Source organism: Python bivittatus, unplaced genomic scaffold (assembly GCF_059951505.1).
Source record: "Python bivittatus isolate LINGU-HERP-01145 unplaced genomic scaffold, Pbiv_v1 ctg000350_np1212, whole genome shotgun sequence".
NCBI lineage: Eukaryota > Metazoa > Chordata > Lepidosauria > Squamata > Pythonidae > Python > Python bivittatus.
In genome coordinates this window covers 5,797,011-5,823,365 of record NW_028277074.1, presented here as the reverse complement: position 1 = coordinate 5,823,365, position 26,355 = coordinate 5,797,011, and the positions used below count along the sequence as shown (strand labels likewise).

Genomic DNA, 26,355 nt, shown 5'->3' with positions numbered 1-26,355 from the left:
TAAAGACACTGAAGATGGAAAGAGGCAAGGAAAACAAGGGAAGTCTTCCAGAATATCTTAAAACTCAGAAGGAGGTTCCAGTTTCCACTTGATATGCTAAAGAATACCAATGGGCAGATAGAACTGATTCAAAGAAGAACAAAGAATATGGCAAGCTTCAGAATAAGAATCTGTAAAGGTTCTAACCAAACAATGCCAGCAAATCTGGAGAATAACACAGATAGCCAACAGATTGGAAGAGGTCAGTCTATACACTAGTACCAAAGAAAGGAAACTAACAGTTTGTGCAAACTATCCTACAATACCCTTAATTTCACATGCTAGCAAAATAATACTTAAGATGGTCCAACATCCAACACTGATCCACACTGGATAATTGAAAAAGCCAAAGAATACCAAAAAATGAATCAATATATTTTTTACTGATTATAGAAAAGCCTTCAATTGTGTCATCAATGTCAAGCTGTGGTATGACTTTAGGAAAATGGGAATCTCAAAACATCTCATTGTCCCCATGCAAAACCTATACACAGGTCAGGAAGCCACAGTCCAATGGAACATGGCAAATCAGACTGGCTCCAGGTTGGCTAAGGAGTGAGAGAAAGCTGTATATTCTTCCGTTATTTATTCAACTTATATATGAAATATACGCTGAGGGAACCCAGACTGGAAGAAGATGGAAGTGGTTTTAAATTTGGAGGAAGAAACATCAATAATCCATGTTATGCTGATGACACTACACTGATAGCTGAAAATACAAACCATCTGGATGTTCTAGTGATGAAAAATGGAACTAAGATTAAATATAAAGAAGAATTAAAAAAAAAAACTAACGGCAACAGGTTCAGCAACCAGACTTAAAATTGACAATGAGAATATTGAAGTGGTGAATAGCTTCTGCCTTTTAGGATTGACTATCAACAGTAAAGAAACCAGCAATCAAGAAATATGCCACAGACTAGCACTTGGTAGAATAGCAATGAATGCTTGAGAGATATCATGATGTGTCTATATATGTCTATACCTACAAAGATCAGAATCATTGTGCAAGCAATGGCTTTCCTGTGACACTTTATGAAAAAGGAATTTGGACTCTGAAGAAGCAGGATAGAAATACTGCAGGATAGAACTTTGGTGCTGCAGAAGACTCCTAGGAATACCAAGATAACCAACAAAATAAACAAAAGGATCATGGAATCAATCCAGAGTTATTGCTTGAGGAACAAATGCCAAATTATATTTTGGATACATTATGGAAAAACCCAGCTCTCTTAAGAACTCTATGATGCTGGGAAAGGTGGAAGGAAAGAGGAAAAAAAGGATGACCAGTATCAAGGTGAATGGATTCAATTACAGCAGTGATGGTTGCATCACTGGAAGGACTAGGATGGAACAGATTGTCCTGGAGAAAATCTATCTATGTGAGTTGATACCAACTTGATGGCACATAAACAATCAATCAATTTGATCAGGGTTCAGTAATGGGGACAGCAAATACATTGGTTTTATTTTCTATCAAATCAAGGATAGAATGGCACTTTCAGTAACGGGGAAAGGCTCTATGCTGTCACACTTTATACGTCTCTTATCAGTATATAAAACTACTCTACTAAAAGTTTCCTGATAATACACAGTTGTTTACATTCCTATGCTTCCTTCCTGAATACAGCACAAATGGTTCACCCATAATCTGAAAGTCTTCCATGATTTTGCCCTCAACTATTTCTTCACTCATATTATCCCAATACAGGTAGTCCTCGCTTAACTACCACAATTGGGACCAGCAACTCCATCACTAAGCGATGTGGTTGTTAAGTGAGATATCATGTGACTGTGATGGATTTACAACCTCACTTCTGCCGTGGTCCTTAAACAAGACATCACATGGTCACGACTTGCAAATTTACTGCCAGTTTCTCCATTGTCAGTAGCTGTATGAAGTGCACAAATGGTGAACACATGACCATGGGGATGCTGCAACAGTTGTAAGTGTGAGGACCAGTCATAAAGTTACTTTTTCAGCACCATTGTAACTTCAAATGGTTGCTAAACAGGGCAGTCATTAAGCGAGGACTAACTGTATATAATTCCCTCTGAACTTTGAATCATCTATTCTAATACCCTCAACTATTCAAAGATGTTCTATCTCTTTCTTGTTGAGTGATCTTTCAGGGTGGTGCCTCATTTATTCCTTGAAACTCCTCTTTTTGCATTAAACCTTTGCAAAATTTCTTTGCCCTCATTCCCCACTGAAATTAAGCTGAGCAAATCTAACTGAATACATATTTTCAGATCAAATGGAATACAGTAAGTGTGTGTGTGTGTGTGTATCCAGGTTTTCTTGTCTCATCCATGTATGGCTTGTTCCAGTAGCCCACATATCGTCAGATTGTCCTGGTTCCCCAACATGTGGCGTGGACCTTGTTAATCCAGATGAAGAGCCAGCATGACTGTCTTAGTTCATGTCACTCTCACATCCGAGGTAGGCAGGTGAAGCATAGGGATTCTTTGCCCAAGGACCCCTACTGGTAAGGTAGGTACCAACCGGGATTCAAACCCCAGTTTCTCATATCAAAGGGCGGTGCTCTTACTACTACACTATCCAGCCACTATCATGTACAGGAACATCTGCACAATGTATGGACTAGACCCTCACAAGTCCAGATGGGAGATTCCACAGAAGGTCATGGAGGATAATAGGGCTAAGATCCTGTGGGACTTCCAGATCCAGATGGACAGGCAGATACTGGCCAATTAACCACACATCATGATAGTAGACAAAGACCAGAAGACAAAGACCAGGTAGCTGTAGCAGTGCCAAGTGACAGCAACATCAGGAAGGAGTATGAGAAGCTGGAGAAGTACCAGGGCCTGAAGAAGGAACCAGAGAGGATGTGGAAAGTAAAGGCCAAAGTGGTCCCAGCAGTGGAAGGAGCCTTGGGGTTGTGACTCCTAAGCTGGGAAAGTGACTCCAACAGATCCCAGGAAAACATCAGAGCTCTCTGTCCAGAAGACTGCAGTGTTAGAAACAACTAAGATACTGCACAGAACCCTAAAATTCCTAGGCCTCTGGTAGAGGACCTGAAATTGAGGAAGACACATACCACCCATAGGGGCAAGAGGCAATTTTTTATCCCTGCTTCTATTACTGTCCCATCTACCATGATCTGTGCTGTGTCAAATTTTAGGATGTAAGTTACTGGGCAAAGGAGCCAATGACCTTCTTTTGAGATACAGAGATACGTAATGATAGACCTAATTAACAGATTATTGTTCCTTACATTTGTCAGCTGCTATAATTTGACATTTTACAGCAAAGCAAATTTTGTTCATTTGTATTTGCCACATTATCTACTCACTGTTATCAACAATTTGTAAACAGTCTCAAAGATCACAGGTAAGGGCACTTTCTCCTATTAAAATGAAAATCTGAGGTCATATGATTCTGAAGCAAACCAAACCTGCATTTAGTTAGCACCTTGATGAGAGATGACCTGAAAAACCATGGGTTTTGCCATGAGTTCAATGGTAGGAGAAAGGGGGATATAAAGTAAACATATTATGAAAGCACATAAGGATTTTTCCCTCCTTCTTATATCCAGACATCCTTTTTATTAGTGATTATGTGCCATTAAATTGGTGTTGACTCTCAACAACCACGTAGATTTTCTCAATGACGATCTGTCCCTAATCTTTCAGGTCTTCCAACAGTCCACTCATTGCCACTATAACTAAGTCCATCCACCTTGCTACTGGTCATCCTCTTCTTTATTTTCCTTCCATCTTTCCCAGCATTAGAGCCTTTGCTAGAGAGCTAGGTCTTTGCATAATGTGTCCAAAGTAGGATAATTTCAGCCCGGTCATTTGTGCTTCAAGTGATAACTCTGGGTTGATTTGTTTGATGATCCATTTGTTTTTCTTGGCTGTCCACAGTATTCTCAAGAGTCTTCTCCAATACCAAAGTTCAAAAGTGTCAATATTCTTCCGATACTGCTTTTTTCAAAGGCTAACTTTCACTTCCATAAAGTGCCACAGGGAATACTATGGCTTGCACTATTCTTGTCTTTGTAGGTATAGATACATCATGGCATCTGAATATCTTTTCCAAGGTCTTCATGGTTGGTCGACCGAGTGCTAGTTTGCGGCATCTTAGAACAAATTGCTACTAACAGTGTTTTAACGCTAGGGTAAAGAGCAAATAACTATCACAGCTAATGGATACAATTATCTGCTCTAGAGTCAGGGTGAGACAACTTGCACTTTGCATGCTGATTCTAAACCCCTTTCTGCAACCTCAGGAGCTATCTAATACAGTATTGACAAAATTCAGTGGCAAACTGTTGAACAAGAGTATTTTAATTTTCTGTTGGTTCAAAACAAAGCACACACACAAACCAGAGAAAGAGGAGAAAAATCTTGCTTCCTCCAAAGACATTATTATATCTTTGCCCCTATTATTATATAATTTGCCACTCTTAGCTGCCAAAATGAGTAATTAAAAAAAAATAACAGCCATCACTCATCTTCTAGAGACTGAAGTCAGGCATACAGGTATGAATAATGTGGTATTTGAACAGTACTGCTGACAGTAAATATCTCATGCCAATAAGTGTCACTACCTACTTTTCTCAGGACTATTTCTAGTAAGGAGCATTTTTTCTGGGTGAAGCAAGCTTTCATCCCTGCACAGCAGAATATCTATTCAGCCATTTCACATATCTTCATAATTTTACAATGGCAATATATCTGAGTCTGGCAGAGGTGCGAAAGTCAATTCAAAATCAAAAGCTGAACACAGCATAGGGAACAATCTGGCGAGTAAAAATAGCATATTAAGCTACCCAAGATAACACATCATTCATCCTTCCTGTTTGTTATTGCTTTTTCTCACTGGATAGCAAACTGCAGAAATTTGATAAATGGACTAAAAACAGCAGCATGATTTTCAGTGTTTTTTCTATAAACATCTCTTTATTAGTGCAGGCTACAACCTCTCCTATTGTCATGTGTCTATGACTCACAGCAACTATTTCCCTGCTATGCTGTCTGCATGGCCCACTTTCTTAGGACTATCTCAGATGGTTTGAATATTCAAATGGCAAGTTTATCCTTCTTTCAATAATAATAATAATAATCTAGCTCATGCTTTCATTTTTTTCATCATACTGATTATACCTCTTGTACAAGTACATATAGCAGCTGCTTTTCAGTCATTTCACTAAAAGCACCTGCTGCTTTTCATGCCTAAGCGGAAATTTAAGCTGTGCATATAATCAAGTTGTAACAAGCATAGAGCAAAGTCTACAAAAGTAATTTGTACTGATTTTGTTTAGAATATAGGAGTGTATAAAATTGAGGAAGGAACATATACACAGAGGTTAGTTATGGAATAAAAGCAAGGGAAAGCTAGACCAACCCTAAATATGGAAAAAGACAAAACAATACCTTCAATCCTCCCCAAAAAGAAAATATTAGGGTTGAAAAAATAAACAGCATGGTAATACATTTAGTATAACAAGAAATAAATTGGATATAGCATCAAATAGGAAAACTAGTGCTGTAACTTTGGATGCTTGGATTCCATGTTCTTGCAAATCCTTTCAAATATACAGTTCTGGATTCTACAATTTCTGAGTTTCTCATAAAGTATGGGGTTTACCTGAGACATATAATTTAAGTTTGGAGTTGCTAATATCCTGGTTATCTGGCAATATAAATCTACATCATTTTTATTCTAGATGTTTAAAGTACTGTACACTAGCATAAGATTAGTAGAAGACACTGTCTTATTTGCATCATATTCTTCCACCTACCTTTTTGGGGAACAAGGCCATCAAATTGTCTGGAAAAACTTTGAGATACTGTAAAATCAGGCTGGACAAACACCTCTGATTTTGGAAGCACTTTTAAGAGAGTGTTTGGATGCAAAGACTCGTAGAAATGGGATAAGCAACTAGCAACTGTTGGTGTGGTCATACTCAATGTGTTTATAAATAAATGCAATTACAAACTACCAGTCAATCTATGGAAATCTCAGGAAACTAATGAGGACTGGAACTCTTGGAATTTTACCTTTGATGAACAAAGATATGCATGAGATTATGAAACAGGGGAAAGCAAAAAGTATGGTGGTCAGTATGACAAAAAAATAACAAACATGCAACTAAATTGACAGGAAGTGAATTTAAGGATAGGATAAAAATATATCATAATTATATTATTGTGGGCAGACGTATTGGTCGTAGTTATCTAGTCTTGTAACTGTAGCAGGAATTCTGGGAGGCTTTAAGGGAGATTCCCAGCAGTGCAAGTGTGCAGCCAAGCTATAACACTCCTTTGACCTATGCATTCTGTACCTGTGCAAATGCACAGGGTAGGAAATGTGTTTCTTGTAAATCAAAGAAGCATCCAGGAATCTGCTGGGAGATTTATTAGGAGAGTGTGGCCATTGAATTAATTCCTCCTTGCTTCCTCTGATAGAATTAAAGCTGCTTTCTCCTCAGTTCTCTTTGGGGGGGGGGTAGTTGTCAATCCAGGGAGAAACAGCAGCAACAATTGCCAGAGATCAAAGTTTTTACAGACAACAGAAATAGCCAAGCAGGCTGTTACCATAGAAACTTTAGTAGCTGAGGCCTTTGAATTGAACCAGTAACCTTTGTTAACAGCGTGTGGCTGAGGTTGGCAAGTAATAAGGAATGATGGGGAGATCTTTGGGCAGTAAGTAGTATTCCAAAGTACTGTTAAAGGGACAGGGGATAAGACTGAACACAGACAGAAGAGGCTGCCAGCAGTGTCATGCAAGTTATGGAAAAGGAAGATGGTCAAAGATGCTATACTATTTACAGATTAGAATGAGCTGCAGAGGACAAATAAGAACCTCCTTCAAAAACAAGCATTCAGTTTCAGGTCAGTGGAACTCATAGACGTCAGTGGAAAATGACATTATAAACTGTCTATGAGTGCTAGGACTCAAATATGCAATACAAATGCTCCATTGTATCAAGCAGATATTCATCCTTTCAGAACTTTTTGATCTGCATTGGACCAAACTAACAGAACTCTGGAGATGTATATGATCTGTCTCCCAAGGGGCTGTTATTTTTTTTCCAGTGAAATGCAGTTAAGCATTGCAGAGCTGTACAGCATAACTTCAGCAGTAAGAGGGAAGCCTTGGCAGAGTGGATTGCCAAGCCCTGGAAAGCTGCTGAAGTACTGAGCAGATCCATCTGAAAGGTTAGCCTGTGAGGTTGGGGGCTGCTTTGATTCCCTAGCCTGATCAATGAAAGAAGGAAGGGGCCTAAAAGTATTGAGAGCCAGGAAGAGCATAGGATCATGGGAAAGCCCTGTAGGGCCATGAGCTGTTTTCATGGGTGGTGGTTGCTGATCCTTTTTTATTTGTGCCTACTGTGCCTGTTGAGGAGATCACACTACTGGCCTAATTCAATTGGGAAGCCACGATAAATGACTCATGTTCTGTCACTTCACATTTAGACTACTGCAACATGTTGTACGTGGGCTGCCTTTTAAGATTATTTGGATGCTTCAATTAGTCCAAGTGCAATGGTTCATTTAAGCAGTGGTAGCAGATTTAGCCATATAACCTCAATATCTCAGTCGCTGTACTAGCTGACAACTTGGTCTTGGGTCCATTTCAAAGTGCTTGTTATCCCCCTTAAAGTTCTACATGCCATGGCTTCTAGGTACCAAAAGGACCATCTCTTCCAATAGGAATTGGCCTACTCCATGCTTTCTTACAGGGAGGGCTTGCTTAGGGTCCCCAATCCACATAAGGTAAAGTGGGCAAGAACCTGACAATTGCCTTCTCTTTGCCTCCTAAGTATAACATGCTCCAAACATTCTACCCTTTAGGAAGCTACTCAAAATCTGGCTTTTCTGCAGCTTTCCCTTGTTCAAATTGTAGATTTCAATGAATCCCTAAGTAAACAGAAGCTGCTACAACTTCTACATACTTTTAACCACTGAGAATTGTCTGATTGTGGTAGGATACAAATAAGAATCAGTCAATCTTTCTGCAGGTTCGAATACATCGTCTTTATGTGCAGTTATTTACAGATTCAAAGTAAGGAAACTGTGAGTGTGGCAGGTGCGTGTTTAGATACCTTTTCAGTCATTACTTTGTAAATCCTCTGCTGGTTGAAGTAACATCTTCCAAATGTTTTCTATGGGCAGCTAACAGTCTAACTGTTGTTCTTGAATCCCCCTCCCCCACACCCTGCCTTTGAGAACTCTTCTACCTCAGAAATAATCTTAGGTCTCTTTGCATGCATTTCATGTTTGAGATTTCCCCACAGATTTCAATAATATACAAATCTAGGAACTGTGAAGGTCATGCCAAACCTTCCAGTTTCAATTTCTTCACTGATTGTGGGACATTAGCTTCTAGGATGTACTGATGTTTAATGGAATTCATTCTTCTGTCCACCCACACGGTATTTCCTGGGCCACTCGATGCCACTAATAGAGCCACCCCCATGCTTAACAGGATGTTCTCTTCTTTAAATGCTTTGTCCTTTTTTCTCCAAATACATCTTTTGCGGTTATGGTGAAACAATTCAGTTTCTGTTCAATCACTCCACAATATATTGTTCCAAAACGTTTCAGGCTTATCAAAGTTTTCTCCTCCACACTTTAGATAATAGTTTTGTGATGAAGTCAGTAAAAAGGTTTCCTTCTGACAACTTTCTCACAAAGATCACTGCTGTATAAGCAATACTGTACTGTGGCCCTATGGACAACCACTTCAGTATCAGCTAACCTCTTCAACAAGCTGTTTGTGGTGATCTGTTTTGCAGATCTGGGAGATTTGGGTACAGTTCCAGGGGAGAGGGGGGTTTTTTCTTGGCTTTCAAGCTAATGTTGGGTATTTCAGCAAGTCAACAGTCCTAAATATCTCCAACTTGGGTATCAGGTATTTAGAGGAAAGAAAAATAAAGGTTTTCAAATGTTTAATAAATTGTTCTAAAAATTGGCCAGCAGCTAGTTCTGTATGTGATTGAGGACAGTGAGATACCCAGGCAGTTTGTTGTGAAAGTCATCTCAGAAGAGCACTTCCGCATTGGGTATTGGGGAAGAGGCAGGCATCTATCTCCAAGGAGATCTGGCTCAGGAACTGCCAATTGCTAATCTGTGATTCAGAATACCAATAGACTGAATCCCAAATGTCAGCATCCCATGCATTTTAAAGATAACATCTGTTTTAGTTACTGCAAAAGCATGCTACTGGTAGCCTTTCAGCAAAATAACATAAAATCAGAATAACGAATTTAAACTGTCATATCTTAAGTAATTTACTCATGAAGGATATTCTGTCTTCCATTTCATATTACATTGTATAATATATATTTTTCTGCTGAATATTTAAAACTGACAGGATTTAAAATACATTTCTTCCATGTATACATATGTATACAGAAATCATAGTTAATTACTACATCATCCCTTCTAAAATCTTCCAATAGAAGTCTCTCCAGTTACTTGCTATGAAAGATAAAGATTATCTGTCCCTCAGTTCACCAATCCACATACATTCTGCAAAGGTAGGACTTGTTTATCTTCTAAATGTTATGCTATATACTGTAAGAGAAAAAATTAAGTCTACTATCTATTTCACTGACCTTCCTATGAATCTTACACTTCAGAAATCATGTAGTTTCACTATCTTAAGCAGTTACTAACTGGAATAGTATTAAATGTACAATATAAATGAGTGAAACTTTCAGAGTAATAAATTATAAAATACAATCAGTACTCCAGTTACTATGGCAGATTCAAAGAACATTTCTCCTGCTGGGGCATTTGTTGCAATGAAGTTGTATAATTTTAGCACTCAAAAAGCTGCAATTTGAGGACAATAGTAAGGAAGTTTCTGCACTTACTCCCAAGCAGCAAATGTATATTGTGACAGATCGCTAAATGGACAACTGTTTAATCATATCACCTACTATACTGGAATTCCACTGAATGTTATTTTATAACTTGTTTTATAACAATTTTTAATTTCTGCTATAAATTATTTTCAAGATGCAGCCTTTTAAATCAAAAGCATCTAGTAACAAATACTACATTTATATTTCTCTTATAGATTTTTTCTATAAAGATCACGTATATTACTCATTCAAAAATAAATAAATAAAATTTCTTTCTCTCATTTGTGCCAGACTTATCAAAAGATTTTTAAAAAATCAGAAACTGTTACACAGTCAGTTGACAACAGAAAGACTATTTATTTGGTATTGTATCACACTGAGCAGTCGTGATATGGCACAGCTTTAGATGTTTGAATAAAAAACTAAGCAAGATGCATGTGGTACAGTTTCCAAAAAAAGAAAAATACCAATATTTGTAGATCTTCAAATTGTGAAGACAAAATTTATCTCCATTTAACAAAAGGCTAATTTTTCCAATCATCTTTATTCTCCTTAAATAAATGTATTTCTATTTTTTGCCTTATTCTGCAAGATCCAAACTGAAATATTTGCATGAGGGATTCTTTACTGTTTCAACTTCTACATTTTTTAAAATGTGAAAATCCACGAAACTTGCAAATAACCATTTTAAAATACTTTTATCAATAGGGGCTAAATTGTTGTATATTTGATTACTCCTGTAATTATAGTACTCCAAAACATCTATTTGTTATCCAGTGACATATAATTGGTGATTTTCAAGAGTTTTTCCCTTGCATCATTAAAACTATATTTCTTACTTTAATCCAAAGAGGAATAGAGGCCCAAAATGTTGTAGGATTTATAGGAAATTTAATCCATTTGTACATTTAGCAATCAGAAGACAATAGCCTTTCATTGTAATTTTCTCAAAATTTCAATATTCTATTTATATCCAACCTTTTCTTGCAATTTATTAATACTTAGTTGAGTCTAAATGTTTGAGGAAGTTCTAGAAATTCAGTAAATGATATTTTCTTAGTGCCTGCTTTCTGTTCAATTGCTAGATTGTGTTGGGGAGAAAAGAAATGCTAAGAACTTGAAGAAAATGTTACTATCTGATCATGATATGTTAAAGCACACATTTCTCTCTTTTCCATATGAAATTATGGTGATGGCTGCTGGCAGAAAAACTTATCAAGTACTCAACAACCTGGGACTCATTGGGTCATCCTTTGAGAGAAAGGTAGTGCAGTCCGATGTGACCATAATGAACATTAAATTTTCCTGAATTGTATTGCTATCACTTTGCTCTGAAAATGACCATGGGCAGACAAAAAAGCAATGGGAGCAAGAATGACATCCGACTTCCTGCTGGCTTCCCCATTGACTTTGCTTGTGGGAAGCTAGGAGGAAGTGTAGGAAATCATGGTCATGTGACTGCAGGGATGCTGCAATGGCCACAACTTTGCAAATAAAAGCAGTCTGAACATCCTGGAAATTTCAGTTCCACAGGAGTAATGGGTCCCAGAAGGGGGGACGCGGTGGCGCAGCGGCTTAATGACGCTGAAAGTTGCCGGCCAGAAATGGTCGACGCTTCGGCGGTTCGAGTCCAGCCTTCGCGTTAAACAGGGTGAGCTCCTGTTTCCTCCCCAGTTCCTGTCAACCCAACAGTTCGAAAACTTACGTGAGTAGATAAATGGGGACTCTCACGCCGGTGGGAGGAAAAATGCTGGCAGCGGCTTGCAAAAAAGGAGTTGGAAGCAGTTGCCGGTAAGCGCGAAAAACCGCGCGCGCCCGAAAAGGGTGCGAAGCAACGGAAACCCCACCTCCTGCGCTTGCCAGCTGGGCTCTGCCCTAGGAAGGAGGCTCTGGCAAACCACTTCCGAAAACAGTTGCCTTGAAAACTGCAAGGACTCGTCCAAGCAGTCACTGCAGGGTCAGCAATGACTGAGCGCAGACAAAAAAAAAAAAAAAATGGGTCCCAGATTTTTTACGCATTCTTTAAGTTAGCGGATTCTATGTATCTTGATTCAAAAATGGGCTAATCTGAGCGTACAAACAGATAGACAAACACAATGAGAATTTTGATAGTATATAGATAAGGTTAATTAATATGGATCAGTCCTCATACATCCTTTTTAAAAAACTCTAAATCAGAGGTTTACATTCATTTCTCTATTGCATGATGATGCTTTCTTTTTTTAGTGATCTATAGGAGCTCCTATGTGAATGGTAGATTGGTTTAAGCAAGTACAGGTGGTCCTCATTTAACAACCACTCATTCAGCAACCATTCAAACTTGTGATGGCACTGAATGTGTGGTAGTTATGACCAATCCTCAAAGTTCCAGCTGATGCAGAGCCCCAAGGTGATGTGATCGTGATTGTGATCCAGGTGCTTGGCAACTGGCCTGGATTTCCAACCATTGCAGTGTCCTGCAGTCACATGACCATGACTTGTAAACTTCCCTGCCAGCTTCTCAAAAGCAAAGTCAATGGGGAAGCTGGCAGGAAGCTGGAAGTCACGATCATGTGAGATCCTCGCTTAATGATGGTAACCGGGGACTGCTGGAACTGCCATTGCTAAGCAGCATGGTCATATGACATTGCACTTTACAACTGCATTGCTTAGTGATGGAAATTCCAGTCCCAATTACCATTGTTAACCAAGGACTACCTATAGAGCATAATGAGTAAAGCTTCCCAATCTCTGTTGCTGATAACCTTTTTCTCTTTCTGAACATTTTTTTTTCTTACATCCCTTTGTCCTCTCATTCTCTGGTTGCTAGAGGACTGAAGTAATTAATCACAGAGCACTATTACATTAAGACATAGGCTACATGTGTTTGTAAGGTCACAGGTTGCTCACTCTTACTGTAAATAAAATCAAATCCTTTGCCGTATTTCCACCAGTCATTTCTTGAGTTCCTTCTGCATAATTTCCAGCTCTACAATGTCTTTTATGATATAACCTGATTAAAACTGCACATAGTAGCACAGTTTTATATAAGGGCTTTGTATAAAAATGATAACTTTTTTCTGACCTCTCCATATCTGAGTCTTCTGTTGCATACTGAAAAATTCAAGGGTTGGAGATCACGATAGGGATATAATCAGGGGTTAAAAGCTGCCAGCACCAGGAGCAATGCCATCAGGAAGAGGGAAGCATAACTTATACAAGTGTAAAGGTTACATAGATATATTGCTATCATGATAAACCATGATTTTTCATACCATCTAACATAGCTAGTAACTAACTTCATGGCTAAACAAAGATTTATATATATGTCCTCCCTATAAAGACAGTTGTATGAGGATATACTGTCAAACATCCATATGAACCAACTGAAATTATTTCAGCAACTGCATACAGTGTACTCTCTATCGGTGCACTACATTTTCTACTTATACATGCTAGCCACTTGAAAAATTGAACTACTTTCAGTAAAATCAAATGTTTTCTGACATGCAATCACCCAACTATAATAATCTCTCTCTTCATACTGACTCTTCAGATTTTCTCTGAACTCTTTTGAGATTTGAGGTCTACAGTTCTCATATTATAATTTAATACACATATTTACAGTAACAAGCATACACTGCAATTTTGTTTTACTATTTGTAAAACATATAGTGTTTATTTAAAATAAACATTATTTTTAAAAAAAACAAACTTTTGGAAGTTCAACCAAAAAAAAATAGGTTATTATTTCTTCATGAATTGTGTGGAAATGAAATTAAAGGGCTTTTCCCATGAGCAGAAAAGCATCCTTCAAACCTGTGGAAGGAAAGCCCTACAGTGGCCAGCGTGAACTGAAGAGCATTGCACCACACCTGGGTTCCAATTATAAAAGGAAAAGCTGAGAGCACCAGAGTGTGAGTATGTAGGTGTATTTGGAGGAAGATTTGTGTTGTGTGGGAGATCAGAAAGGAAGAATTTGCAGCTGGGGGAGCAGAGCAGCCATCAGCTCAAAAGGCAACTGATGGTAAAGAAGGAGCAAGCCTGGACTTCACAAAACCAGCAGCAGACAAGCTGAAAGGAGAAGTAGAGCCCAGTAGCTTCACTACTCCAGCAGAAATGCTGAGAAGCTACAGCCAGCCAGCTGCTGGTAAAGCACCTTCCTTTTCTCCCCCCAGCACAGACTGAGAAACTGTCAACCCAACCCCTCAGCAGCAATTTAGAACAGCAGCTGACAGCAACAGAAGCCAATTTGAAGATGGCTAAATGGTAGCTAGAGACTTTGGTGTAAGCTGAAGCAACAAAAGGCAACAGAATTGTTATAGACTGTTTAGGAGTAAGATATAGACATAGATGTTAGTATAAGTATAGGATAATGTAGCATAGGCTTTGTAATAAGTATTAAGGTAGAAGTTAGGAAAATAAATAAGTTTGTTAAATTTTATATAATAAAAGCCTCTCTGTTGCTGGTCTGTACTATTTCCCAAAAGAACCTGCTCACAGATCCAAACTGATATACACTGTGGCTGATTAGTAATGGGCAGAACTAGTAGCTGGCCTGTACAATCTGCTAATCTACATTCAGGAACAAATCAAGCATCATTAAACTTGGATTCACATATTTCACACAGTATCATCTGGTCTCTGGCTGCTTTCTGGTGCTATTTATACAGCAGTGTTCAATTCTAGCTTGAAAATAAGACAACCAGATACCAGGCAAATCCATTTATACTGTCCCCACATTTTCAGATTTCTTATTTTTGGCTTGATTTGAGCATTTTTCCTACACAATGGCTTATGTGTTTGAACAGTTACTGTGATCATTTAAAACAATGCTTCAAGCATTTCGAGGGCCAGACAAAAGTACCTGTGTTTTTAATTTGTAACTGATATTGGCATATATTAAAATATACTGTAATTTAATTCTGCATTCTTTTAATTTTAATTTGATCATCTTTTTTTTTTAAATCTGCCCATTTATTATAGCACTGTTAAATTAGTGCAAAGTGACTGTGAAACTGTATTGCCTGGCCTCATCAGTCACAAACAGCAATGCAAAATGCAGAATAGAGAATGGGACCCAGAAAGATTTATAAGAGCTGTTGCTCTTAATATTTAGCCCACAAATATGCATTTACCTAAGATATAAGCAGGGAACAAAACTCACCCAGAACAAGTAGCTCCACTGACTCCTCATTCTTGCCCTCTACGTCATCAGGTGTAATGACAAGGCAGTAATACAATCCACTGTCTCCCCACATCAATTTTCCAATCCGGAGGTCTGCATCTAACAGATAATATAAGCCAAGCAGGAATCAGAAACAAAGAAGAGGGACAGTTAAAATCTAGGTTCCTATTACTAGGTTTTATTGACAAAAATTGATTTTTCTTATCTGGAGTGGTGAAATTTAATTCATTAAAAATACTGCAGGAAAAGTCAAGGATACTTCAGAGAATAATGGAATTAGTTTCCTGAACTTGGGACTGTCACACAAGTTTTTAAATTATTTTGCTACAACTAAAGGATTTCCTTTGTTATAATGCATCAAGAAATATATGAACAGCTTGTGATAACAGTATAAAAAGAAAGTATAGCCTTTTTTCCAAATGGTATGAGGGTCAGATCAAAGCTGGAAAAAGACTACAGGGAAAAATAAGAAAAGGTAATTTTTGCAGCAAAAGTTTGGATTAGACTAACTAGACGTGATGCTTTTCAACACTGTAAAAAATAAAAATCCTTTATTCGCAAGTGATACCAGGCTACATCCAGTGGAAGTGTGTAAAATATTACAAGACTGGAATTTTCCAACCCTGAAATCTCCCATTCCAATCATTTCACAGTCAGAACAGCCTGTTTCAGGGTGGATCACTTCTGGTAAGATTGGAACAGCCTGTTCCAATATACAGTAGCAATACTTTGCTGAGGTTGGAATGAAACATTTGTGGGGGGTGGGGATGGCGCAGGGCAAGGACATTTCAACTTTTAGCATACATAGTGTTGTGCTAACAACTACACTACAGAATAAGAGCATACTACTATTCGATCAGGAAACAAGTGACTCAATTTAAGACATTTTATAAACCTAGGAAAGGACAATTATTGGCAACAATACTATCTCCCTCAGAAAGCATTCAAAACCTGAGCAGTACACAGACAAGCTCATTTCTTTCAGTATGCATAATGAAATCCTACACTGAAGGATCTCCCCTGAAAATGTTAATGCAAGGGAGGATAGAATGAAGGGAAGTATGTTTTCAGGTATTTCAGTTCCAAGCCATTTAGAGGTTTAAAGGAGAAAATCAGCATAATGAATTGGGTTCAGTAACAAAAAGAAAGCCAATGAAATCTTTAAAAATTGTAAGACATGGTTCCATCTAGGTAAATTATACAAAACTCTAGTGGCTGAATTCTGCATGAACTGATGTTTTAAACCACTTCCAAGAATGGTTCCACATGTAATTTGCTTCTGATACCCAATATGCAAGTTAGTAAAGGATGACTATGGCAAAGTTATCCTTACCCAGGAAAGGCTAAAGATGTTAACATGTATTTTAAGCAACATAATCTCTTATGATAAAGAACCCTCAAACTGCTCACTAGCTTATTCAGGGCAAACTAAACTTTGATTTCTCAGTCCAATGAATTTATAGTGCCTCTATCCTATCATAATTCAATTTCAGGTTATTCATCTCCATTCATTCCATAACTGATGCAATATGACTTGATTCTTTTTTATAAAACAGATTCAAGAAAAGTCTGCAAGTGTATTGGTTATTTGGGATTTATTTATTTATTTATTTATATTTCAAATTTGTTACCACCCATCTCACTGTGGCATGACTCTGGGTGGTTTACAGTAAAAACAGAATAAAAATTAATTAAAATAGACAATTAATTAATTAATTAATTAATTATGCTAAAAACAAACTTCCTTTAAATGTCTTTAAAGTGTACTGTATATACATGGTCATTTTACACTTCATGGATAAAGATCAAAAAGTTAAACAAGAAAATATTTAAAAAGTTAAAGAACTTTTGAACACAAATGCAAGACAGTCTATACCATATTTATGTAAAGTTTTGATGAATGCTATACAGGAAATTAATTCCCCTTAAGTACTTGAAACAAGAAGCAAACCTATTGGGAATAAAGTTAGTGAGTATAAAGTTGCAACAACGTAACATTATCTCTACTATTAATATCTTTTTTCATTTTATAATGTTCTTAAGAATTTTTTACTTTTAATTATTGTTTCTACATCTCTTATAATATACCTATATTGCCATCACTTATATCTGCCCTGTTCATTTTAATGATTTTTAAATTTGTAGATACTTTTAAATGTAAACCTTATAGGGTATATGAAGAGTGTTATGAAATATTTATAATAAACTATAATTAAAATTGTATACTAAACTCCAAAAAGAAAATATAATTTCTATTATATATGCTACCATTCATAATAGCCAAAGAAGAGCTTCAGTCATAATAAACTTATAAGCAGATTGAGTTACCATGGAGAATGGAGATTTCTCTTCCTTTGTAGAACTCTCCAGTCGTGACCACCGACCCCTGTTTGGATGCCACAATGCGGACTGTTCTCCTACTATCCACACAGTCCAAGTAGGGATCCCATTCCAAGTTCCTCTTGTTTATTGCCTGGATCCCTGCAGAAACAACTCCCAGAGCTTCTCCCATGCGGTCTTGGCAATAGGATTTGAACTTCCATTGCACCACAGCTGGTTGCGTGGAAGAAGTTGAAAAGTGGCATCGAAGCACAACTGGTTGAAAGAGCATGGCTACCTGTTTCTTCTCAGGCACCTTGACATGCACCGCTTCAGTCACAGCTACAAGGCAAAACCACGAATGTTACCAACTTGTAAGGTGTAAATCATCTATTCAGTATGCCCACTGTTGTTGTTGTTTAGTCGTTAAGTCGTGTCCGACTCTTCGTGACCCCATGAACCATATTGCACCAGGCCTTCCTGTCCTTCACTGCCTCCCTGAGTTTGCTCAGTTTCATGCTCAAGTATGCCCATTACCAAATGATAAATGGGTGATGGCTGCTTTCTAAGACTTATCCAATTATGATGTTAGAAGAAATTGTGCCAAGAAAACATCTATAGCAAGAAAACAGAGAGTTTTCATACTATAAAATGGTATATTGCTTCAAACAAATTACCTTCAAATCATGGGTTGTACCTGGCTTATTTTAAAAAAAATGTTAAGATTAATCTCAAACTAAGTTTCATACAAAAACAAAATTGGAAGGAATTTTAAGCTTCATCCATTTTAAGCTACTTATCAACAATCAGTAGTCACAATGGCTAAATGTTACATCAAATAATGAAGGCAATATGTTGGCCAAATCCATAAAATATAAACAGGAGACACTGTTTGGCCACTGTGTTCATGTACTACTTTTGAACTTCCTACAGACATCTGTTTAGTCATTGGCTCAGCACCACAATATTAAAAGTTTTATGTATCACAAAACTAAAATTTCAAGCATTTATTTTCAGCTTTACATGCATTTTATTTATTTCCAGCCTTTCCTTTTCAAACTGATAAAGAAAACAAAAGAAATATACAAACAGATCACAGCAGCGTGGCATTAGTCACTGAAAGGGGAGAAGACATTTGGCAAATACCATACACAGGCCAGTAGTAAAACTCTCTTCCTATTGTGTTAAGATTCCAATAAGCATTTGAAATAAGCAGTTATGCCAGGATAATTTAGGAATTCAGCTAAGAAGAAAGACACCAGTGTTAAGGGAATTCAAAATATGTCTCATTAAGCACTTAAAAAGAAGTAGGTAACATACTTGCATATATTGCAATTTGACTGAAATAAAATGTTGTTACCAGTATTGTAATAGGAGCAAGGTCAAACAAATTTGGCTTACTCTAAGACATCTTGAACATTTTATTTAAAAAAAGGATAAAAGTCATATTAATAAATAAAACTCTGATTATAATCAAGAATATGTGGGGTTATTTTGAGGAGATTTATACATAGCTACAGTACTGTTCATACTTCACGCCCACCTAAAGAATTAAGTTTTTTCATTGCAGGATTTCCTGAGGTGGCTAATACTGTACATAAAAAGATATTTTGGGGAAAAAAGCCTCAAAATGCAAAAGTGAATCAGAATTAAAAGAAACAGCAGCAGTATCATCAAAAAGAATACAGGCAGGCAGGCAGGCAGGCAGAAAGCAAGCAAGCAAGCATAGATTTCAATTGCTTATTTTAAACTTCTAGTTTGAAACTACTATTTTCTGTGATATAAAAAAATGTATTTTGTATTAATCCTGTAAAACATAACAGCCTCAAAAGGTATTCCAGGTTCTATTAAAGACACCTGGCAAGAGTGATGATGTGATTGTTATAGCCAAATTATATGCCAAATAGGGAACTTGAAAGACCATTTTCAACCATCCCTACAAGCCAGTATCTTTGTGTCTTACTGAATAGGATGTGATACTGGGCTGTACGGACAAGGTATTCTGCTTGTATACTACCCACTTTGCTGGACAACACAGATTCTTCATTTATTCTTGGGCATCATTTTCTGGCTGATGTTGAAAACTCACTGACTTATAATACTGGGGTCTTCAATGTTCAGTCCTTGGGGTGGGGTTTGAGTGGAGTTCATGAATTCATAGCATAGCAACCATGGGTTTGTTCCAGTTAATGTCTGGCCTGGCACATGAAATTGGTTATACGTGAGATCTAGTTTTCACCTCCTAGTAATTGCATGATGATCTGAAAATTGATGATTTGGTTGTTAGTCTTTTATTGTGGACATATCGTTCCCCAGTTCACCTAAGGTCACCACAAACTCCTGCAGGGCAAGAGAACCCATTCAATAGGTCTGTCCAAGATACAATACTTTATAGATTTGAAGGGATTCCAGCAGGCACTTGGGACTTTCCCCAGCAATCTGGTAGGCAATTTTGCTGAGCACCTAGTTGAGCTCTGGCATATGAAGATGACTGGGGCATTTGATGAGACTGCTCCTAAGCAGCCTCTGATTGTTTGTTTTTTCTGGGATGCTAAGAAGCCCTGAGAAATGAAGTGACTAAAGAATATCCTAGTGCATCTGTAGAAATAGACTAGTAGCAAACTTCACTGAACAAACTCACATTCAAACTTTAACTCAGGAATAAATATGGAGGAACATCCTTACTTCTGTGCTCTTACTGCATTGGTAAACAATGCATCAACAGCTTTATTCAGGATAATCTGCTCCTTTTGGGGGAAGAGTATCATCAAATTCTGCCTACAGGCTTCTGTGGGAATTTTGGGGAATTCTGGGGAATTCACTAATAAAATTGCTCAAATCTTGTTCCACAGTAATAATTCACTGCAAAAGGACAATTCTAAAAAACGAGGGGAATAGTGAAAAGAAACTGAAAGTAAAAGTCAAAAGGGCAAAATCTCTCCATAGAGGTTATTTAAAACCATAGTAATTGAGACTCAATTGAATTGTAAAAAAGTCATCTGACTACAAGATAAGACCAGCATCATTCTCTAGTACTGTCTAAGAAATTGTAAAAGTTAAATTTCCTTCAGAAAACTGATAAGGGGCACAAACAAGTGCACAAAAAATGTAAGGTAACAATAATAAATTAAAAAAAAACAATTTGAGGAGCATATGATAAAAAACTTTAAGGGAAACAATAAGTACAGCTTTAAATATATTCTAAGCAGGTAACTATCCAAGGAATAAAGTTAATAATCAGACAACAATTTATCTGTTTGCAGAGAAATTAAATGAACTCTTTGTATTTGTCTTTATTACATAAGATACTGTATAGGATAGATACTCAAGCCATTATTGACTTTCTTTGGGAAGAATCAAAATAATTAAAGCAGGCTGAGATAACAAGGATATTCTGTGACATCATGAGAAACTACACAGCAATTAATCATTGGACCTTGATGGCAACCAACTTCTTTAAAGAACTGAATTCTGAAACTGTTCACCTCTGAACAAAAATATGTAACTTATTCCTTGAATACCACATGGAAAGAGGTGATTCTGTTGAAACTGTACTCTTGGACTTTCAAAGAGTTTATGACAAAGTTCTTCATCAAAGACTCTAAGTAAACATAGCAATCATGGGATAAGAGGATCTATCCTTTTATGGACTGCTGGTTAGTTAAAAAAAAAAAGTAAAGAATAGAAAAAATGGGTAATTTTCTGAAAGGAAGGAAATTAAGAAGTGAAGTCACACAAGGACCTATGTTGGGGCTAATTCTTTTTCATTTGTTTAGGAGTTAGGAGTAAATTAGAAATAAGAAGTGAGCTGGCCAAGTTTGCAGCCAATACCAAATCATGTAGCATGGTAAAAAACAAAAATTGTGAAATGTTTTAAGCTGGGTGAATGGTCAGCCAAATGACAAATGAGGATCAATTTAAGTAAGTACAAAGTGATATACAAGAAAGGGGGGGGGAAACTAACATCACATATACACAGATGGTGTCTAAGCTATCTATAACTAACAGGAAAGAGATCTTAATGTTGCAGTGGATACTCAGTGAAGATGTCAATTCATCAGTAGCTGGGAGAAAGACAAATACCATGTTAGGGATCATTAGGAATGAGACTGAAAATGAAATTGTCAGTATTGTAATGTGTTTATATTTAAATCTATGATATGTCTATATTTCCAATACTGTGTTCAATTCTAATCACTATATTTGAAAAGAGATTCTACTGGATACAGAAGAGCTAAGAAAACCGCAGAAAAAGGAAACCAGAGTCATCAAGAGCTCAAACACCTTCCTTACAAGAAAAGGCTAGAATATTTGGCACTTTTTAGCATAGAAAAAAGGCAAATGAGCAGAGATGATATGACTGAGTTATACAAAATTGTGCATGGAGAAACTGAACAGGGATATTTTTTTCCCCTCTTTCAGACCACTAACACTAACATTCCTCTAACGAAAGTGATTGGAAGGAGATTTAGAATAGAAAAACCTATTCTTTATATACATTATCATTAATTACATAGGTCTCTCAAGGGCTATTCATCTTGAAAACTCAATGTTACTTTCATGTTGGGGATAGCATGCTTTCAAATGCCAGTTGAAGGCAAAGGATTAGGGTTCTCCATCCATTCCTTGTCATTGGAGGCATCTGGCTGCTAATGTAAACAAACAAAATATTACCGCAATAAGAGGTATAGATCAATGCCTGATCTATAAGGATTATTCTTATGTTCTTATGATCAGAAACACTCCCTTGAAGAACACTCATAAACTACAGCTGGTTCAGAATATGGCAGCACAAGTAGTTATGACCACACCTTAGTATACCCATGTACCACTGTTATTGCATGAATTGTACTGGTTAACACTGGGCTTCCAAGTGCAATTCAAGATAATGGTAGTCACCTGTGAAGTCCTTCATGGCATACAGCATGGTTATTTGTGGAATCATAGGTCTCCAGTTGTTTCTGCCTTCCCTATACAATCTGGCAAGGCTAACATGTTCCAAGTCCCATCAATTAAACAATGCCTTCTCTGTCACAGACCCTTCCCTACAGAACAACCCCACCAGCAAAAAAAAATATTGGTTACCCCTGTCTTGCCAGCCCTTAAGAACACCCTGAAGACCTGCTTCTTCTCTCAGTGCTATTCCAGGATGTCAGATGAACCTGCTGTATATGAGTCCTGTGTCTGGTCCCCTACACAATGTTTTTACCTTATTATGTTTTATTATTTTACCATTTTGTTTTAGGATGTTTTTAACCCTTAACCCTTGTTAGCTACCCACAGTCACTTAACAAGTGGATGACCATATAAATTGATGAAATAAATAATGAATGAATGCCAGACCTTTGCTAGACCTAACTACCAGGAGTAATTTTTCCTTTATTTATTCAGGGATAATCATTTATTTATAATAAATCTTTTATTTATAAATAATCATTTATTCAGAGATAATAATTCAGTAATCTTTTCTCATTATTGTCATCCTAAAAATCCTTGGTTCATATATGTCCTTGTATCTTATATGTATTTCCATAAACCAAAATCCATTTATGTAACTTCATTCAATATTGCAGTATTGGCAGCTTCCTAGAATCCTCTCTAGCAACACTTAGATACAAAGTAATATTTTTCCCCAACTCCTAGTAGAAATGACTAGATGACATTCTGCTCACAGAAGTGTCAATCTTACAGGGAACCTGAAGATTTCTTTTCCCCTTCTTCAGGCAGAGAACTACCTCAGGGCATCTTCATGCATCATTTTTATATGGGTATGATTTCTGAAAACAATTTTATTCAATTGTATACATTGCTGTGTGTGAAAGTAATGAGATTATCTATTTTACATATAGTGAAAGTCATTGTACACTGCTATGAATATAATTCTGCACAGTAACACAGATTTGGTAAAAGCAAAGCTAGTTGGTGTCAGAAACAATCTTACTGGAAATAGCAATGGCATAAGTTATTTTCTGAAGGGGTCTTCCTGACCAGTAATAAGTAATTTTATAAGAAAAAATAATGAAGGATATTCTTTCTTTGAACAATCAGAACAGTCAGACTCAACCAATAAAGGCATATCATCCAATGCCAGAATATCTTAATATCTTAATCTTAATTTTTAGGATTACCCTCATTTACTTTATGCAACCCCTCCCTCAATTTTTTATTGATTCCAAGAAATCATTGCAGTGAATAGTCAGCAAAGTTGGATACTTCCTTGAGAACAAATGGGGGCAGAAAAACTCACCAGGGTGCCACCATTATGCCTGTGCCAGCAACTGGACATCACATGACCTCTGCCTGTAATCACCACTTCACACTGTACAATGACACCAAGAATTAGTTCATACTGTATAGAGCTACCCAGAATGCCTCAAGTAAACTATCATTTGCCTGCTTTAATATGACACTCCTTAATCTCCCCAGGAGTAACCCACCCTTGAGTTAGAAAATCAAGTACAGGGCTTCCTGGCTTCCATCAGCACACTATAGTTTCAGCAATCTGGAAATGGAATGGCTCACTGACTGAGTATAGTGGTTCTGGGAGGCAAGGTGAGGGGTTCGCTTCAGAAGCAAAAACAGCTATTATAGAGGTTCCATAAAATAGAAGGAAATATAGGTAACCTGGGATCTTCAGTGTATCAGGCAGCTTTGCCAGAAAGAAAGAAACAGCAAACTTTCCTATGCAGGCAAGCTGTAACCCAGACAGGGATGAGAACGAGAATGGGTGGTAAACTTTCTGAAGGCTTAATAGTCCCCTCCAGTTTCCCAGCTCTTAGACAATTGCAGACTAAGGCAAGAATTGGACAGTCAACTGGATGATAATTATTTGGAATGTTCACCCCCTCCCTGACCATATCAAGACATGCTAGACTACAGAAGTGATTTCTTTTTAACAGGGTGGCCTAAAAAGTGATTTCCTCTTTCTGATGAAAAAGCTACTTAGATTTATGATCTGCAGATTTCTCTTTTCCCAGCCACATTTGATTGTATGTTTATAAGAGAATTGAGAATATTAATTTGTATTAGTGGCTGTAAGGACAAAGGCAAGGATAATAATGACTCCTTTGCTAATCAAGACATTTGTGTGGGAAACTAAGACTGTTTCTTGTCTTGGAGCTCAAAGAATCTTCAACCTGCCCTTGCCATGCTAACTCTCCCTATTCTCTGTAGATTTCCAAAATATGTTTCTCTGCATGCAATCAACTACAAAGAAATTCCAGAGATGGCACCCTTAGGAAAAGAAAAATATTCCAGTAGTCTGTGTTCTTTATCACACTAAATATTGTGGGAACTCACTCCCAGATTAAGTCTGTCTAAATTAATCAAGAGGGAACAGGTTCAGGAAAGGAAAGATAATTTTCCCTTAAACAGATATGTGATGAAAAAATGTGTCTTACTTCAACGTATATATTATCGAAAAAAGAAGCAAGAGTGTCTGTCAAATACACTGTTTTCCATTTGCTCAGCATTTTGCTCTCTGTGACTCTCATTTGCAGAACAAGCTTGAACCTTGATATAATATCAAGGAGAAAGAGCGTGCCTGCAAAGAAAGCCAAAAATCTTCATTTGCAATCCAAAAAGTTCTTAATCCACAATGAAATTGAAAGAAGAAAGCCTTACCTGTCATCCACAGGAAAGTGGTCCAGCCCAGTAAGACCCTGTCCATCTTGGGGTCTGTCCAGGCAGAACAACAACAACAGCGGGGAAGGAAGCAGAGCCAGAAAGTAAATAAAGCTCCTTGTTTTGAATAAACTGGCACATAGAAGAGTTCTTTCCGTTATCTGCAGGTCTTCCACCACACAACTCAGTGTGTGAATAGACAGAGTTCTGAATGGGAGCTACCATTCTGCTAGGGGGAATCAAAACAAGTAATGCTCTCTTCTAATAATTCTATTCCCTGTTGCCTTATTTACAAATCTTGGTCAGGGGCGAAAATCACTATTAGCCAGCTGCTTTACTCAAACCAAACTCAGATTGAAAATAAGCTTAAATCTTCTCATGTTTTAAAATCCTACCTTCCCTGACATCAGAATTCTTAGGCTACAAGAGTTTCTAAATCACATGGCAGTCCATTGAAGCTGTCCAGGAGCAGAGAGAGTTCATCACTGGAGAGTCTTAAGGGTCAAGGAGCCTGCCTAAAAAGACCAAAGGGGGTCTAAAAATGTGCCCCAATGAAAATTAAAAGAAGGGACTAAAGTTTAAATGAAGTTGCTCAATTTTGACCTCAAAATTTTATAATACTGTAGAATGAAACTGAAAAAGGAGCATTTATCTACAATTCTGTATTTGCACAAATTAGAGGGAAGGAGGTAAGCAATGGAGATTCTGTGGCCATTTCCCTCCAAGTGACTTATAATGTCTTCATAGCATCTCCCAGCCATTGCTGAAAGTGTTGTAAAGCCTGTCCTCAATACTATTATTTTGGCACAACAGTGATTAAATGGCTGTGGAAAACGCCATAAGTTGCTAGTGGAGATACTATTTGTAACAGGTTTAAGTCCAATTTTCTTTTTAGTTTTTTTATCCCACCTTTATTATTTTTATAAATAACTCAAGGTGGCAAACATACCTAATGGTACCTCCTTCCTCCTCCTATTTTCCCCACAACAACAACCCTGTGAGGTTGGGCTGAGAGAGAGGGACTGGCCCAAAGTCACCCAGCCCGCTTTCACACCTAAGGCGGGACTAGAACTCACAGTATCCTGCTTTCTAGCCTGGTGCCTTAACCACTAGACCAAGATGGCTCTCTTTTTTCCATTTTGTTCCATTTGTTCCATCAGCAGTTATCAAGCAAAACCTGTTAAAACGCTATAGACTGTTCTGCTGCTTACGTTCTAGTCTTATTCCATTGAATCTAGTGGCAAAATCTACTTTACACAGTAATATTCAGCAAAAGTAGTTATGTTATTAAAATATGAATGATTTTCCATATTTGCTTGATCATTTAGTAACAATAGCAGATGTGGGATAATGCTACGC

At 37.3% G+C, this 26,355-nt stretch overlaps 1 protein-coding gene across 4 annotated transcripts in view; it reads right to left on the bottom strand.

The window, feature by feature from the left end:
* The window catches only part of ILDR2 (immunoglobulin like domain containing receptor 2), a 51,789-nt gene extending 26,564 nt beyond the window's left edge, over positions 1-25,225 (bottom strand). The window contains exons 1-4 of one of the 4 annotated variants that reach the window (XM_025170691.2): positions 24,997-25,207; positions 23,621-23,692; positions 17,383-17,715; positions 15,034-15,153 (exon numbers count right to left, since the gene is read on the bottom strand). In XM_025170691.2, coding sequence (XP_025026459.1) covers positions 15,034-15,153; positions 17,383-17,665 — 403 coding nt within the window. In that variant the 5' untranslated portion in view covers positions 17,666-17,715; positions 23,621-23,692; positions 24,997-25,207. Of the gene's footprint in view, positions 1-15,033; positions 15,154-17,382; positions 17,716-23,620; positions 23,693-24,773; positions 24,900-24,996 lie in introns of those variants that run through there. The other 3 variants (XM_088144540.1, XM_007434472.4, XM_007434473.4) reach the window with 3 other exon arrangements.
* Between the last annotated feature and the right edge of the window lie 1,130 nt (positions 25,226-26,355).